Below are 18071 nucleotides of genomic sequence, written 5' to 3' on the forward strand. Positions count from 1 at the left end.
AGGGGGCCGAGCCGGGCGGGGCGGGGCGGGGCGGGGCCGGGCGGGATCGGTCGATGTGGATCTATCGGTCGATCGATCCCAGCGTGGGCCCCCGCGGGCTTTCTCCTCCCAGCCGCTGAAGAAACAGCAAGGGCGGGCGTGCTGACGTCTAGGCCGTACTTGCGGTCGGTAACGGGGCTGGGGGCTCCGGTCCGGTCCGGTTGCCGGGAAGGGCTTCCCCAGGGCGGGCACCTCGGGCTCTGTCAGGCCGGGGGTGGCTGCAGCGGGCCCGGCTGGGCGTGGATCTGGCCCTCTCACACGTGTGTATGTGTGGTGTGGTGTCCTGCTCCCATGTCACGATTAATTGGGAAAGAAATGGCCATCCAGTGTGGAAGTCTGGATTTTAATAACGAGGGGAGCTGAGGAGTCAGCACTTTGTGAAGCTGAGCCGTGGATATCCCATGGAAATGGAGTGTCAAGTCATTGCAGGGAAGGGTGCAGGAGGTGGGGGGCTTGTCTTGACTGTGCGTCCTACCACACCATTTACTGTTAGTGGCATATTAGTTTTTAGTCAGTACTCACAGGTGGCATCCCTCGGGCAAAGAGACTATTTCAAACTCCATGATCCCCTATAAAAAATGAGTGGGGAGTGCTCTCGTCAGTCACCCTAAACTTTCCTTTTCTGTCTGTCCACTGCGCAGGCTGTAAGGTTTATTTTTCCTCACTCGCATATTTGTTCAGTATAAATAGATGTTGCATTGCAGCTTTTGATGGAGACAGCTGGAGACTGTAGCAAGCCACAGGCAGGAGTGAGTCGCAGCCCCCTGACACACCCGCAAGAGGTAGAACCCCGTGTGGCAAAGCGGCGCTTGTCACAGGCACGCCACCGGGCTACGTTGTCAAGGCTCTTCAGCAGCTTTCGGGAAGCTGTTTTATCCCAGTCAGACAACTCAGCCTCAAAGGTGTGGAGTGACAGCTGTATTTCTCTGTGTGTCACTATTATGCACGAGTATGTTTGAATTTAACCAAGATTATTAGGATGGCCACTCCATCTTTACGGGTGGCTGTGTGTGTGTAATTTCACTGTGTACAGCTTTCGTGGATCCCTTTTACTTTAAAGCTACCAGCTCAGCATGAGCAAGTTGTTCACTTTGCAGTCTCTGGGTCATGAGTTTATCATGTGCCTTATCTGTACTTTTCTTACTTTTTTTTTTTGCAGCTTCTTTTTAGCTTTGCGGCTTCTTTATAGTGCTTTGAAAACAACCCAAGGGATCCCACGATGTTGTCTTGATTTCATAGCATTTTGCTATGAAATCAGAACAGTGAATTTAGGCACAGAAGTAGTTATAGAGGAGGGAGTAATTTATTCAGCCTTATGAGGTACACTCTGGCTTCAAGACACTCTGGAAAAATAAGTCAGGAAAAAAACCACCAGTACTGTTTATTGGTCTCTACTAAACTAAGAGCCTATTTAATCAAAACAAAATTGTGTATTAAGATTAAATTGACCCAAAATTCTACTGAAAAGATGGATATTACCATGCTTGAGGCAAAGGAATAAACATCAGGAATCCTGTGCTCTGAACACGCAAAATACTACTATGTGGGGCTTGTGCCTGCTAAGACTCTTACCTCTCATGCAGTTTGAGGTAAGAGTTTAGTTTGCCTTGTTCTGAACACGATGCAAATTAAGCAGAAGTTACCATAATCACAGAAGCCAAGACTAAACAGATACTTGTTCTGTCTGGTCTAACGGGACTATCTTCACATACTAATTCTTAAAATTGCTTTTTTGTAATATCATGTGCCCCTTGCGTGACTTTGGGGGGCCAAGGAAGGTAATTATCTTCAAGAGCCTAAATACAGAAGTTCATAATCCTAGTCCTTTGTGTCTGGCTAAAATATCCAGTGTGAACTCTCTGCAAGGTATACGTCCTGTCTAAGGTGACAGTGGATGGTCTTACCAATCACATAGATCTTGAAATACTTTTGGGATGTGTATGTTTAAATGCATTTGCCATATGTTCTCAGTTATGCTTTCGCTAAATGATGAAGGAATGATGTGCAGCACTGAAGTTATTCCAGTTTACATCATTGTAGCTGAGGGTAGAACATGGCAAAGGCTTCTCCTAGCAGAATTCTCATGGGAAATGATTAATAAAGTCTTATGCCTAAAGTTGGTAGACGTCCAATAAGACTTCACAGCATAGTATTTCTGGACATGCTCCAAGAAGAGAATGATCCAAACAAGACCAGTTGCTGATGAAAGAAGATTAGAGTTAAGTAGCAAATATCTACGTGACTGTGTGTTATATCTATGTATTGCATAATATATATCCAAATGTTTATATTTTGTATTTAAATTTGCTCTGCTGTTAGTTATTTCTCCTTTTCATGTGGATAATGGTAGCTGGTGAAACAACACAGTTGCTTTCACAGGGATATTGAAATAATGGGAGGTTAAAATGAAGGAAAAGTGAAGAAAACAACCAAGGCACGTTAAAACATTAGTCTAGTCAGAGCAGAGAGCAACAAGTTCTGATTTCTTCTTATGTTTAGTATCAGGTTTTGCGTAAGGCTAAGAAATCTATCCAGAAGCTGGAGCAAACCTTGGGTTCTTTGCTGAAGATGAAAGGTACTGTATGCAAGTATTTGCCTTGGACAGAGCGCCTGGACTTGTTTTTTATTTATTTGTTCAATAGAGACAGATAGGTACACAGCTGAGCCCATTAAAGCATTAGAGCCAACTGTGGCTTTAGTTGCAGCAATAAGCAAGGGATAGCACAAAAATCTATGGACCCACTAAGCACTGCACCTCAGAAATCCCCCTCTGACTTGTTCCTGCCCCCTCTCCAGCCTGGGCGAAGGAAGGAAACAAGTAATTCCTGCTACCCCGTGGCAGAAAGCAGGTCAGACAGCATGCCCTTGTCACCCCGCTGCTGAGTCCCCCCACGGCAGGTGTGGGGCTGTTGTGGGTCCCTAGGCTTCATGCTCAGGCTCCCACCGTGCTCCTCCCGGCCACAGCCACCAGGCATGGTAGGCGTCACAGTCATCATGGGCACCTGGCGCTGGGAGTCGAGCACGACCTGAGTGTGAACTTCAAAATAGGAGGGTCTGGTGTGAGGTAAAGCAGGAGGACAGAGAATCTGCTGAGGAATTCCTAGTATAGGAAAGGGAAACCTCTAGTTAAGAATTCACTCGGATAGAAGCAGGTAAGAGCGATGCCGTGGGTTTGTTTCCTGTCAGTTTGGCAGGGTGTCTTCATGCACTTCTCCGTTATCACCCGTGACACTGTGGGCCAGGGTGGTAGCTCCTGCTACGGGGCTTCACACATTTGCCAACCTGCCTTCTGTTCTCTGATGCTGCCCACTGCCTCTGGTGGCAGCACGTTGGAGTAGGGGCTGGTGGGGTAGAGTCTTTGGACATATTTTTGTGCCCCTTCAAGTGTCCAAATTACTGTCAGCTGGGAAAAAAACATTGCTTATTCGTGCAACTTGCACCTCCAATTTGCATCAATTAAAGTGCCAGTGCTTAAAATGGGCAATCTTCTCTGAACCCACATCATTGGATAACCCATAGAAGTCAGTCGCAGGTAGAAGCAGTATTCTGACAGAGGAAAATTGAAGGGATCAAAAGCAGTGAGGCTGATTGAGTAGAGTTGGGAAGTAAACTTTCCCTTTTATTTACTTGTGTATATGTACAATTCATACTGCTTGTGAATGATGGGTTGATTGTCGGGGTTTTACATGCAATTTGCTCATTATGTGGCAATCACAAAGTACTGTATTGACTAGCGCTTGCCTGGACTTTGATTTGCTGGTTGTTTTCACCATCAGTTATGTCAGACCAACATTAGGAAGAAGACATTGATTCTAAGTTCCTCAATGATTACGAACTCTCAATAATGCTAGTTACATTATAGGAGAGGCAGAAGTTTCTCACACCGTTTTTGCCTAATTAAAAGCTGTGGCTCATGAAGAACCAGTTGTTGAAATTATTCTGTTTGATTGGGGCTGAGGGTGAGAGGGAAGCCAGAAGTGCCACTGATGTTACAGTAACCTTTCTGCTGACAACAGAGTCCTTCAGCCTGGAGGATGGAAACCCATCCAGCATGGGGGAAGTCAGGGAGGAATATGTCAAGAGGCACTTCAGCAATCACAGGTAAGGACTTAAACCAATCAAGGAAAGGTGATAATACTTTGTACTTGCTTCCATCCCAGCATCTCTGAACCTCTTTGTTACTGAATTTCCAAGCAGAGGCCTTTCATGATGAAGAAAAGATGAAGAGATTTCACCTGGCCCCTTTAATCCTGTACAGTCCATGAACACTGCAGGCACCTTGTTGGTCTCTTTTCCAGTCAGTGCTTGTATTTCCTTTGCCTTCTATGTGGCTCATATACACCAAGAACTTCTCATTCGCCCGCAAAGCAAAAGGAGGAGGAGAAAGCTGACTTGGGAAGAACAGCCCTGTTCTCTGGAGTGACCATGACAAGGGCCTTATTAACCCAGTTAAGAAGTTGTTCATGTGGCTCTTTTTCCGGTGTGTTCTTTCCAGTGCTGCATCAGCCTCAGAAGCTGCAAGTGGGAGTGACTCTAGCATCTGGCATTTGATTCAAGAATGTGAAAAACAAACAATGGAAGAGGATGAGAAGCCAGAATTTATCCAGTGTCCAGACACTTCATCCCCGGATCTGGTGGAATTTGAACGGTAGGTGCACCCCACGTTGCCTTCAGTTTTTTAATTTGTTTGCATTAACACCGTTGCTGCATCTGCCTTGCAGAAGCCTTGTGCCTGCACCTCTGGCCCTGCTGGTGATGAAGCTGAGCACCTCCCAAGCCTCTTACCTGCGACTTAACATGTGAATGACCTCACAGCATCATAGCAGCCCTCAGCTCTGCAGGCCTCGGAAAATCCTTGAAGATTTTCCACCCATCCTCAGAGAAAAAAAAATTCAAGTGTGTCAGTCCATGTGTGGCTGTGCTTTACCGCTGCCCAGGTGGCTGGCAGAGTGAGATGCAATGTATCTGCTAACAGTAGTGGTTTAACAGGCAAGCTCAAGTGGAACAGGAAGTTATTCATCCAGAATGATTTCTGCAAGTGCATTTCCCTGTGTCGTGGTGGAAGATACCAGAAAGCACTCCTCAAAATGTCTGCAGCGTGGGGAGGATGAGGGGAACCTAAACACATGTGTGTTACACTTACAGCTAGTGGGTACAACTCTGTAACCCCCGCTAGGACCAGCTCCGAAGTGCCTGATGCAGGATCTAAAAATCCAAACGCATTGTCCTCATGTCAGTGGTCTGTATATTTTAATCTGGGATTGTTATGGTAAAATTACTAGCTTTTTTTCAAAGTTATCAATATCTTAAGACTGAGTACATTATTCATCACATTCTTCCACTTGCTGTCAGACAGCACTAGGAGATTCTTAGGGGTCATGGATGCTTTTCCAAAAGGATAAGTGTTCAGTTCATTGTAAAGATTTGAGAAACCGATGGATTTCTAATCTATCCTGTACCATCAAGCAGAGTCTGTTTTCCCCTGGACATTCCAGAGTTAAGAATATGCAGTGCAGGAGAATCCACAGCTGCAGCTGGCATCCTCCTCCACAGCATCACCGCCATAAACAAAAACTTTGGCAGTTCCTTCTTCTCATTTGCTCTCAACCGATGCTTATTTATAAAATTCCCTTGGGTTATTGAGTTTTTCATCAAAATGAGCCTGCAGCTGTGCCAGCAGATGGCACCAGCCGCCTGCTACTGTTCCTGCTTTTGCTCCTGTATGAATTGGAGGTGGCTGTAGTAAGGTATCATTTACAAGACCTTGAAATGTGCTGAATCAAGTTTTTCTGGGGGAAGGAAGTTTTGCTTCGTCAAATACTGCAGGACAGAGCTGTAAACACCTGACTTTCCCGTTCTTCACTGACAAGGTTGACCAGGGCCTGTACCATGTGGGCTCTGGCACTTATCCTACAGTCTCACAGCAGCCTGCAGCTGGTTCGTGGCTAATTCTTCTCAAGAAAATATCTTTTATAACAGGCATAAAACAATATAGACTCTTTAGCAAATAAAATAACGGCCTTTTGGTGATCATCTGATCACATTATTTGGGCAGCATCAGAAATGTTTTGAGCTTCAACAGACTTGTTTTTTTCCATGCTCAGCAGCAGGAGCTACGATGGTAGGACTACATAGTACTCTCTGTCCAGTGCAAAATGTAGTTGTCTCCTTCCAGCTGGGAAGAAAATAATTGAGTCACAGTTCAAGCTTAATTTCTTTATCAAAGCAGTCTAATGGTGACTCGGATTCACCTGTTTGAGAAACTCCAGATCCTTTGTTTGGAGCTGGACATCCAGAATCCTTGGTGAGCACAATACCTTACATGAAAACGCTTATTCCCCTTCCAGTATTTTGTCTCCAGCAATGGTGGAAAATACTCCAGAGTATGAAAACTGGATTTTAAACAAGTTTATGCTTGTGTGCGGAATTATCTTAAGATCTTCAATATTCATTTGCTGGAACTAATTTAAAAAAAAAAACCCTGAGCTTTTTTGAGTTACTTTCTCATGCAATACTGTTTGGTTAATCAAGAAATCTTCCAAGGAATCATTTTGAGCCCAAACTTAGTAACAATGAGTGCTGTTTATAGAACTCTTGGTTTGTACTCCTTTGATCTTGTTATTTTCCTCTGAGAAGCTCTAAGCATTTAATTAACATAAAATAACCTTCAGTGCTGCTTTCCAAAGCAGACATTATCATCCCTGGTTCATTGTGCCACACGGTGCTGACAGAAGAGTCGGGCTCATTCCGAGATTTAGTCACCAGGTTGAAATTACGACACTTATGTTCCAATTCCAGTTTCACTACAGAGTGGATGGAAGTCAGTCCTAGGAATGTAAAATGGAGGAAATTGAGCTCCCGTGCTTATTTAAGTCAGAGCATCCAGGCCTGGGGTAGTCTCTTTGTGTGTATGGTATTTAACATGTCAGGATATTACCTCAGCCGAGGCTTTTAAGTGTATTGCAATGCCAGTAAAAGTATAAAAAGTGACTTACACTGTAAAAGCCTCAGGATACAAAAGCAAGTAACTCAAAATCTATTAAATGCCAGAATGAGGTTTGCCTGTGCAACAAGTAGAGCCTGCAGCGCCTGGAGCTTCTGTTGTGAGGCAGTCCTGCTGGGACCGGGGCTGGAGCCTGCCTTTTGCAGATGAAATCTTGGCAGAACAGGGTTGCTAAACCCTTCAAACAGCGTTGGGCAACCCTCAGTAATTGTATGAAGTCTTAGCGGGGGCAGTCAGTGAAGTAGTTACAAATCAGAGCTACTCCGCAGCCTCCTGCTGATTTACAGTAGACGGCTGCCTCATAGCCTGCTCCTAAGAGATGCTCCCTTTCCTTTCATTACAGATACCTGTATTTTTATAAGCACACAGTGGACCTGCTGATAGAGCATGGGATTGTTTGCACTGAGGAGGTGCCTCTTCCTGAGGTCTCCACAGCTATTTCCTACCTCTGGCAAGAGCTTTCTGAAGAAAGGAGAGACAGCATCTTGCAGTACTGTAGCCAGAGAGATTTCCTCATGGATCCTAAGGCTGCGTGCACAGAAGGTAGTGTGAGGGACAGCCGAGGTAACAGTCAGGAAGCCAGTGGTTCCTCAGTCTCCACACCAGAGGAAGTAAGTGCTCAGTAACACATACCTTTGGCCTCTGAAGCTCAAAGCCTTCAGTTGCTAATTGGCTCGGCAGCTTTTAATTGGAAAAATAATGGTAGTTGTAATTAAGCTTTCCCAAGACCACTTGAATGCATAAGTGGAGGCAATAAGCAGTCCTTGAGTACATGTCTGCACTGAGTTCTCTCTCGGTAAGATACACAGCAAGCTGTAGGAGTGCAGTGGTAGTAACCCTGCCGACTCAGTCTCCACTGACCTGTAGAGTTTCTGTGCTAAGTAACAGTTAAATTTGCTCTAACTTGTTCCAGAGGGAGCAAGACTGAGAATTACGCAGTTACTGTGCTCCACAAACTCTCCAAGGAGCGCAGATGAGCTAGATCCGGAAGGAATAACCAGTTTGCCAAGGCCTGCTGTGTTTTGGATTGGGTGGTTTTTTTCATCAAAGCACTTGGTAGCGAAGATAAAGTATTTGTAGACTGGCTCCAGTGGTACAGGGCCAATGACTGGCTGTGCAGAGCCAAGAAGTCAGTGACTGAGTATACCAGGGCATTTGTTAAAAAGAGATGAAATAACAGCCAACTTCTTGTAAACTGTGCCTGGAGCACTGATTACTTAAGCAACTAGCTGCTCAAAGACATGCATATAATTTTCTTAGCCGCAAGGGAGGGACAGTTGTCCACCTTTAGCATATAAGTAATTGCATTGACAAACTCTTTTTTGAGTGTCAGGACACAGCTCATATTGCTGACCTCCTTAAGGAATGTCCTGGGGATGTTGCATGTTCAGTACGTTCTGGTACAGAAAATGTGTGGACTGCATAAGGGCAGAGTGAACTAATGAGCTGCTCAGTCTGTTGCAGGGAGCATCCAAACTCCTTTGTAAGACAGGAATCAGATCTGGGGAGACTGGATGGTACAGCTGAGGTCTCCAGCCATAAGCAGCAGCCCACAGTCAAGTCTCTAAAGCACTGAGACAATTAATGTTTTTTACTGATTTTTTGCAGAGATGTTATGTCTCATTGAGGTTGAAGCACGAGCCTAAGGGAATGGACTAACTTTGTGTTCCTAGTCATGAAATGCAGTTATTCCTTATTATTCCTGACTCCACAAAACCCTCTTGGTTTACTCTAGCCGTAAACTTATCTGTTAAATGGATAGAAAGAGTATCGTGCTTTTTAAGACTTCATTGTTAAAAGTGGTGCCCTAGGTAAAACTTTTAGGTGGCTGGATATGTTGACATCTGAAGTGTTTTCTCTGATAGGTAATGTTTGAAGATGCGTTTGATGTTGCTGCTGGTTTCCTTGACAGAAGTGAGACTCAGGGAATGTCTAGCCAGAGGTAAACTATAAACTCATCCCTTTTGCTAGACAAAGTAAGTTAACAGACCCCTATCAATACTCCCCAGAAAGTTTGCTGTGGAGTAAGGCAGTAGCCCAGCTTCTTTTTCTGTGCCTAATTTTTAGTAAATGAGGAGAATAGCAGCCTCTAGCAGTCGTGCTCACAATTGTGAGGTCTCTTAAGGTCCAAAAGTGAAATGATTAATAGGCATTTATGGCAGAATCAGTAAGAATCACTTTTTAAGAGCACCCCATCACTTCAGCATAACTAGAGTCCTCCTGATTTTATTCACCACTCTGCATAGCTTTCCATCTTCTCAAATTACAGTATTTGTAATGTTTCCCTTTTCTCTTTCTCATTTACTAGGTCTATGAGGACCAAAAGCTATACCCTGGATAAGTTAGCTAATCACAAACTGTACTCTCATTTAATGAGACAAAAATTATCATTTTTTTAACATTGTCTCCTTTACCTTTTTCAAGTACTCTAATTCAATCACAAGGAGGTGATCAAGCTAAAGTGTGTTTGACCTGAACAGTAACATCAAAGAAATACAAGACCTGTTAAATAATAACATCGCTTTCCTCTGCAGGTCAGATGAGTACCTAAAAGAGAACATGTCAGATACAAAGCTGACGCTGCCTTTGATTTTTCCCAGTAGACCAAAGAAAGAAAAAGGTTGCTTTCCTCAAGAGGAAAATCACATTATGACTCATCTTTTATGCATTCTTGCTACTTAGTCTTCATTAGGATTGTTTCTCTTTGAAAATAGTGGGTTTAATCTGATTTTTTAAATCCTGTTTTCTACTTACTTACTTTTTCCATATTTAGAGAGTTCTTTAGTGTGAATCTCTTCCTCTCTTTCACCACTATTCCAGAACAGAATGAATGGAAATAAGGTTATTTTCGCTGTTTATCAGAATATACTTGAGTACATAATAAAGCTTAACAAATATGTATCCATTAAATAACATTTACTAGGTCATAATTGCTGTTTGCTTTCAAAATGAGATTAAGTATTCCTTAATACTGCAATGTATTGCTATCATCTTTGCAATTGTTTAGGTCCCAAATTAGATTAGTATTTCAGTAGTCAACATTTATACTGTTCCTTTCCTTCCCTGTCACTCTGTGCCTTGTAACTCTGGACAGAGGCATGACAGCAGAACTTTGTAAAATCCCAGGGAGAATATAGGGGTGAGGTCTAGAATGGATGTCTTAGCTTTTTGCCGAAGTTACCTGAGTATAAACCTGCCAGTGACAGCTAATATGTCATTTCATAACCACGTGTTACTGCATTCACTCAAAAACTTTACCAAAGAAGTCAAAGCTGTTCCTCTGAACAACCCTACCAAGTACACTACCAAATAAGTATTGTTGCTCTCTGTTATAATGGATATATACTTCCCCAAAACAGTGTTACTATAGCAGTCTTGTATCAGTGAACCTCTTTGTTGTGATACTGGTTTCTTGTATTGCTGTTCTCTGTTCTTACGCAACTTCCTTGCATTTGTTAGACAATATCTTGTGAATATGTCCACCTCCACTCCTCTCTGTCTTGCTTGGCTATTGTCTTTAATATCTGAATCACACTGAAAACAATTTGAATGTTTTTTCATTTTATAAATAAAATGTGGAGAAGAGAAAGTAAGTGGGAGGAGAATTAAGGAACAGGAAATTAAATGTAGTATCTGTTCCATTTTCAGTTCAGCATTTGCAAGCAGCACTTCAGAAAATCCAGAGGATCACCACACACTCTATCTGCAGATCACTGACTTCCTGAAAAGCCTCTTCTTTGCTAATACACAGTTTTGCCAGGTAAGCTTTGCCAAAGGATTCCTTATGGAAGGAGCAATTTATTTCTGTCATTGTCAGAAAGGGATTTCTGCTTTCCATGTTTCTGATTGTATTGTCCAGAGTCGTTACAACTTGAGGTTCAGCACTTCAGCTGTGTCATTCCAAAAGGTCAGTAGGATTCCCTTTGTAAGAGGCAAAGTGTGAGGGGTTATTATTGCCTAGAATGTTATTCAAAATGGCAAATGACGTGAGTTTTTTGTTTGATTTTGTTGTTGGTTTGGTTTGGTTTTGTTTTTTTAATTTTAATTGTTATTATGAAAGTTCCTTGTAGAAAAGCTTGAGTGATCTCATCTGAGCAGACAAAGCTCACTTGGCAGTTCTCCATTAACCCCCAGCTGCTTCATTCAGAGCTCAGTAGAGCCAACTTTTGCTTGTCGGGGTACCGGGTTCCCTACCCTGAGGTTCCCTCCAGTGGCAAGCCCTAGAAGTAGAGCATTCCTGTTCTTGAAAAAGCTGATAAACAGCTGCTGGGCTGCCTCTTAACCTCAGCCTACTGTTACCAGTTCACTGAGCCAGAAGTCATTGTGTTTGCCGTGTTCTTCCTCCACTTCTTGCCCTCCTGCCAAGGAGGTAGCTCAGGGCTTGCATGTGAGTGGAGGACCAAAAGGGAGATATCCCTCAGCCAGAGCATGATTGTTTGGGCTCAGAGACAATTGTACCACCACAGTAGCCACTGTTTTGCTATTTTCTATCACCTAGCTGCCACACAGTCTCTGTTACTTGAGCAGATGCTGCTTGGAAGGAAATAAGTGCCTTTGCGATGAGGGGTAATTGGAACATATAACAAAGCAGAAACTAGTGTTGCATCACTGTCTGAATCTATCACATGGTGACTGCTGTGTGCCATTTGGTTCCCCCCACCTCAGGAACACTGTAGCACTAGAGAAGGTGCAGAGCATTGGCAGCAGGCACAACAAAAGGCACTGAACAGGAGCTAGTAGAGTAAGACTCTTCTGCAAAAAAGACCGAGGGGTACCGTGAGAGAATTTTGATCCCAAAAGGTGTGGATTTGGTACGCAGAATGATTATTCATTGTGTCTAACACCAGAAGAACTAGAAAGTATTCAATTAAATGAACAAACGTTAAAAAATACTTGTGCATGCAAATTACCAGATTTAACTCCTGGGGCATCAATCCATTGACAGTTACTAAAATCTGAAGGTCCAGATACAGTTCCCAGCTCAGAAGGTGCTCACAGCACAGTGTGCCATAATGTAGGAGCTTATATTGTGGAACAGAGCACACTACACACACAATTCTTGCATTTTGGGTCTAAACATCCACTCCTGGCTGTTGTCAGAGACCAGGCACTGATGTACACAGCCCTTTGGTCTGTGAATAACTATGCTCTTCATAAGAGCAAAGCTCTGCCTGCGTTTATATAAATGACTATGAGCTGAGCACTCCTAGAAAAGAAATAAAAGCTTTAGGCAAGATATGGTATTTTCTGGTTTAGAGTTTCTTTTTTGAACATCATGCCCGGGAGCATTAGGTGGTCCCATTTTGTCCTTCTGCGTGGTGCTGCATTGTTAGCTGTGAGCCCATCACAGTCCATCTCACAGCTCCCACATAAGGTGGTATGAGAAGAGGCAGCGTCTCTTTCAAGCTTTAAAGAGCGACATTTGGAATAAGACTAGGAGAATGGGAATGATGGGAAGGCAGGCAGCAAAAGAAGCTGAAGTACTGAAAATTGGCAGTTGCCTGAGCTCTGTGAATCCAAAAGAAAATAAAAGGCTGCGCGCGCTTCTTTTATGAAGGAACTTTGAGTTGTCTGCGATAAGACAATAAAAAGGGAGTTTGAGCAGAAATCACCCAGGCTAGAGAGTACCGATAATGTGAAAGTCACAATCTGTTTTGATTTAGATAACTGCAGTACAGCACATCTAGAGAATCCTGCCAAGAGGCAAAAAAAATTACAACTAACTAGAATTTTTTGTTTTGAGAGCAGAAATTCAGGTCCATCTCAAAGCAAACAGATTGAAGTGGTTATGGAAGTGGTTGCAGAGCAGGGCTAGGAGATGTTCCAGCTAACTTGAAACACACCAACTCAGACAGCAGCAGAGAGCTCAGTATAGGCTACATGCCTTACTCCAGAAACTTGGCTACTAAGTGCATCAGGGACTTCTGCAGTTGAGACGGAAAGGAGCCCCTCCTGCTAACCTTATGGCTGTGACAGAACCCCCAGCAGACCGTTCCCCTTCCCTGGATGTGGTGCCTGTGCCGGTACCACGCTAGCCCAGGAGTCTGGGCAGTGCTGGGATAAATTGTCCCAAAGACAGAGTGATGTCCTGGTGCCCTGTGCACACACTTTGTAGAAGACAGAGAGGTGGGTAGCAGGTGCCAAAGTGAGGCATGTGATGTGCACCTGACTGAAATAAGAAAGGCAGCCGATGGTCTCCTTCCCTTTAATCTGAAGAGGTGACATGTTTTATTGCTGGTCATTACATGCCTGTCTTTGTTATGCCATTTCTGGTTAACAGTCCGCATACAAAGTACTATTGTGAGATTGTGTATCTCGTATTTCACCATTTCCTAGTCACAGATCCACCGAGTGCAGCTCCTCTTGAGCTGCTGTCCTGACTCTCAAGGCTGCCAAGGGCGTGCACCCCACTGGGATAAAAAGCTTAAGACCCACACAAGAGGAGGGAGAAAATCATTTGGGCAGGAAAGGGAGGGCTCTTAAAAGGACAGTGACCCAAAAATGAGGACAGGAGCATGGAAGCTACATGGTAGAGAACTATTTCTTAATTAATCTCATGCTCAGAAATCTTGTAATTTTCCGAGAGCCGTTGTCTTAAGGTCACATCATACGAGATCCTTAGCAGCAAAGGCAGTAAAGAATTAATTTAGATTGAGGTCCAAAGGTTTTTCAGTATCTAAGTGAAAGTATCTAAGTGAAAGTCAGTGGGTTTTTTTTCTAATTAGCACTGAGCACCTTTGCAACTTCAAAGGCAGGCTTTCTTTCAAAATTATGGATTTTAGATGAGTCACTTGACAAGCAAGTGGGATTTAATGCTCCTTAAGCTATACATTTTTTAAACAGCACCTATTTTTAAAACGAGTCTTACTCTAAAGAGTCTTACATCAATGCAGAAAGTAGACTAGATGGACTGCAGACACGAGCACTTTAATCTCCTAGACTTTGATTTCTCAAGAGCCACTTGTTCTCTGTAAGTTGGCCAAAGAGAAGACCATTTCCTTCTGTTTCTAAAAGAGCAGCAAAGCCTGAAGTCAGCAGAAGTTAATGGCTCAGGGAAGCTCTCATATCATCAGAGCCTGTTATGTGACCCACCTGCTACCACAGTCAGTAAAACCTGTCTAAACGATGTAAATAGACACAGGACAGAGCCCTGTGATTTTAGAAATAAATTGGTTGAAAGTTTGAGCCATTCTTCATCAGGCACTTGACAGGTGCTGGTTGCTGATTCAGAGAGGAAGGAGAGTTCATGGTGCAGTAGCTGACACATGCCAGCACTTGACAACTAACTGTATATTTGAAACACAATCAACTTCTGCCGTTTTTAACCCTGCTTGGCTTTGGGGGGGGCTTTCAGGAAGAAGATCTTCAGTTCGATTATGAGACTGTGATGCTGAGGTGCACTGAGACCTTCGATGATGAAGATTTCTAAGCAGGATCTCTGTTTGCTAACATTTTGCCGAGCATTGCTGGGTACATCAGGCACATGAAGAGACTGCATCTCTTTCAGTGAAGCACCTCTCTGAGCAGTGTGGAGACACTGTGTTAAAGTGGTTTGTTACTGTTGGCTTCCCATTCCCTCGTCAGTGCTTCTTGACATCAGTTGAGTAATTTATACCTTTAAAAGTTCCAGGTTTTAGATATTTATAAAATCTTAAGAAATACTCTTGTCTATTGCTTTTTAATGTTTAATCTCACTTCCCAAGTAAACAGAGACACATACAGTTAGGTGACCTTGCCTAGCAGAAGCTGTGGAAGAGCTGCAGAGACATCACATCAGCAAAAGCCTGTGCACCCCCATAGGATGCAGATCTTGACCTGCAACCTGCAAAAATCACAAAGTGCCCTGCATCCTGGCAGTGATTATTTTTCGTGTAATTTTTTTTTTAATTCGGGCTGACAAGGAAAGAGTGGTTTCCTCACAGAGAGTGAGATGAGGCTCTTCCATTTCGTTTTGAAGACAACAGCAGTGGCCACCCACTCCCGAATTGTCCAGAGAAGAGCAGGCACAATAATACACTTCGGATTATTTACTTTTGCAAAGTGAGGAAAGCTGAGTAAGCAGTCCTGTGCTCTTCTGCCACATCTCATTCTTTGGTGAGTGGTGCTGCTCAGATAGTGTCTCAGAGATTAAAAATGATGTGAAGATGAATAAAATCCTTCATATCTCTGAGCTATCATTAGAGGCTCTCTGCAGACTCAGCCAAATGGTGTTCTGGCAGTGGTTATGCTGAGGTCATGCTAACAGCTGTCACAAACAGAAAGGCTAAAAGGTTTATTTCAAAATCTAAACTAAAGCTGGCATGCCCAGGTATCCATTGCTCTTCAGCAGGCAGGCTTTTAGGCTGAATCCAAGAGGGCTGGGCTCTGGCCCAGCACTGCCTTGGTGCACAAGAGCATGGTACATGCAGCTGTACTCAAGCAAACACATGTGAAGACAAGTACTGAAGTACAGGGGGAGAATAATTCCTCCAGAGCACTTGCTGTCCCTGCAGCTCTGGCTGTGGTAGCACTCCCAAGTTGATGTTTGCCAGGCTGCTGCGTTTGGAAGTGGGGCTGGGGGGTCCTAATTGCACATCCTGTTTGGGCTTGAGCCACTCTGGGTTCTCCAGGGTGCAGCCTTGCCTTTTCCTGGCCTTCCTAGCGTGCTTCATGTGTACAGGCTACCATTGCTTTGAGGCTATATGCAACACTGGCTCTCCCTCCTTCTCCTCTCCCTCTCATTCCACAATGCCAAGCATGTCCATCCCCTGGGCAGTCTGGGTTTTGGGACACGTGCTGGTTGAAATACATGCACAGACTTTGCAAAGAATCCAAGGTTAAATCATTTTTTCCTTTAGCTAGTACAAGAGACATACATACATACCTAGAGTAGTAAGTATTTGCAGCCCCTCGCTTTACAATCTATTGACCATCACATAGGGCACTCCTGCTGCCCAGCTCATGTCTTCTTGTGAGAAAGCTGTGAAAATGAGCTGCTGATGAGCCATTCTAGAGACAGTGCACCTAGGTACAAGCAAATACCCATCACTGGGTCTCCTTGGACAGAACACCAGGAGCATCTGCCTGGACTTCCCCACTAGCTGCCTGCCTCCCTGCCAAGCTGCAAGCAGAGTGAGCCCGCACCTGGGTGAAATCAGTGAGTCCTGCTGCACTCAGGACTCAGCAGCAGCACAAAGGGAAATACATTGACAGGTAGCTGGCTGTTCTCCAGGCAGTCCAGAACAGCCCTCAAGTGCTCGGTTTTACACTTGAGGATCCTCTAATATTCATGTATTTTCATTAAGCAGCAAATAAACAGAAGCTGCGTCACTGCAGTGCAAAGCCAAAGCTGTAATCAAACCTCAAGTGGCCACATGCAGCTGGGAGGAGCGGTGTCCCTGCAGCCTAACCCCTGCCTGCTTCCTTTTAAAATTTGGAAATGTCCCCCTGAGGTAAATAAAAGGATATTTTATAAATATATAACAAACACACCAAAGGGGGAATTTTAAAGGACGTTTAGGAGCCTGAGCTTGAAATAGGGACATAAACAGATTCTGAAAACTGCCTCTCAGCCTCAGCAACAGCAGACGCAGCTGCCCCCGACCAGCATCCCCCCCACAGCTGTCTGTGCGTCCTGAGCCATAGGACGTGCCAGGGTGAGGAATGAGCCTCCACTGGGGGCTGGAGCCTCCTCATGCCAGGAGCTGTGAAGTCGTGCGCAGGTCTACTCCAGGGAGCTTGCGAGCCAAATACGAGATGGGGACACACAGACATGACAGCAGGCTGGGCGTGCAGGATGGCAACAGAGACGAGCAATGTTCTCCATCTTTGGGGTAGGGAACAAAAAGCCAACTGAAAACGGATTTTTTGAAGGAAATCTGTGCCAATAGTATTTTTTTAAATGGATCTAAAGCAAATATAAATCTCTGGCACTTGCCAGCATCCTAACAGGTCTTAAAAGGAGAAGCAAAAAGATACAGCTGCTGACACAGAGCCAGTAAAATTACTGAGGGGTCCCCATGTATGCTTCTCACTTCACTTTTTCCATGTGGGGATCCCAACTGTAGCACGGAAGGAAAAAGTTTCACATGGAAGCTGGAGCAGCTGAAGGCTAAATGGCACAGCAGGTTTTGGCTTTACTGGTGTGGCTTGGGGACCTTGTTCATGATCTGTGTGTTCTGTTCCCAGCCAAACCAACCCTCCAGTGTGTGGTGGGTCTGGGCAGCAGCAGCCTGGCAGCTTCGGAACAGGACACGGGGACGAGGAGATGTAGATTAACAACTCGCTTTCACACGTGTGCCACAGCACATGTAAATTCGAGAGGTCTGATGAGTAAGACCGTGGTTTGGGTTTGTCTGCTAGATCCCCTGCGAGCATAGGCTGGCTCTAAATGAGCTTACAGATGTAGTCAGGGTTGTGAAGGATGAAGAAGCTACCAGAGCTGAGATGGCTGGGAATAGTCATCTCTGATGGTGGAGGGGAATCAGGTATACTTAAATGTGCAAACCATTTTTTCTCCCAAAGACATAACAACCACAATCTTCAATAGAGACACTCCAACCTGCTAATAACAGCAAACTATTTATACCATAACGTTTCCTCCTTAAGGATCCCTAATGCTCACACAATTGATCTATGCAGGCTTCATTCACTTCCAAAGCAGAAAAAAATACATATATATATATCCCTTACTTTTATCTGTCTATCTCTCTCTCTATATATATATATATCCCTTACTGATAAAACAAGCCACCTACAGCTGCAGGATAGGACTGAAGACCTGGACTGTGACAGGCACGAGGAATAAAGGTTTTTCATTGAAACCACCCAGGTTCTGTTCAATCTTGAGACAAGAGGGCTAAGGGGGCATGGTATCGTGGCCTTCAGCTGTCCAATGGATAGTACAGAGAAGGTGGGGTCAGACTTTTCTTCAGAGGGGAACAGTGAGAGGACAAGAGTCAACAGATACAAGGCGAAGCATCGGAAATTCCAGTTAGACATGAGGGAAAACACTTTTCCCCATGAGGGTGGTCAGACACTGGAAGAGGCT

The 18071-nt window shown here is 44.2% G+C and overlaps 1 protein-coding gene across 1 annotated transcript; it reads left to right on the forward strand.

Annotated features, from left to right (window-relative positions):
• Positions 1-100: 100 nt before the first annotated feature.
• Positions 101-14666, forward strand: STRA8 (stimulated by retinoic acid 8). The gene is made up of 9 exons (XM_065650240.1): positions 101-164; positions 744-941; positions 2539-2614; positions 4056-4140; positions 4535-4687; positions 7386-7653; positions 8908-8984; positions 10691-10802; positions 14397-14666. The coding sequence occupies exons 2-9, from the start codon at positions 750-752 to the stop codon at positions 14469-14471; spliced, it is 1038 nt and encodes a 345-aa protein (XP_065506312.1). The 5' UTR covers positions 101-164; positions 744-749; the 3' UTR covers positions 14472-14666.
• The last annotated feature ends 3405 nt before the right edge of the window (positions 14667-18071 follow it).

Source organism: Caloenas nicobarica, chromosome 1 (genome assembly GCF_036013445.1).
Source record: "Caloenas nicobarica isolate bCalNic1 chromosome 1, bCalNic1.hap1, whole genome shotgun sequence".
Classification (NCBI taxonomy): Eukaryota; Metazoa; Chordata; class Aves; order Columbiformes; family Columbidae; genus Caloenas; species Caloenas nicobarica.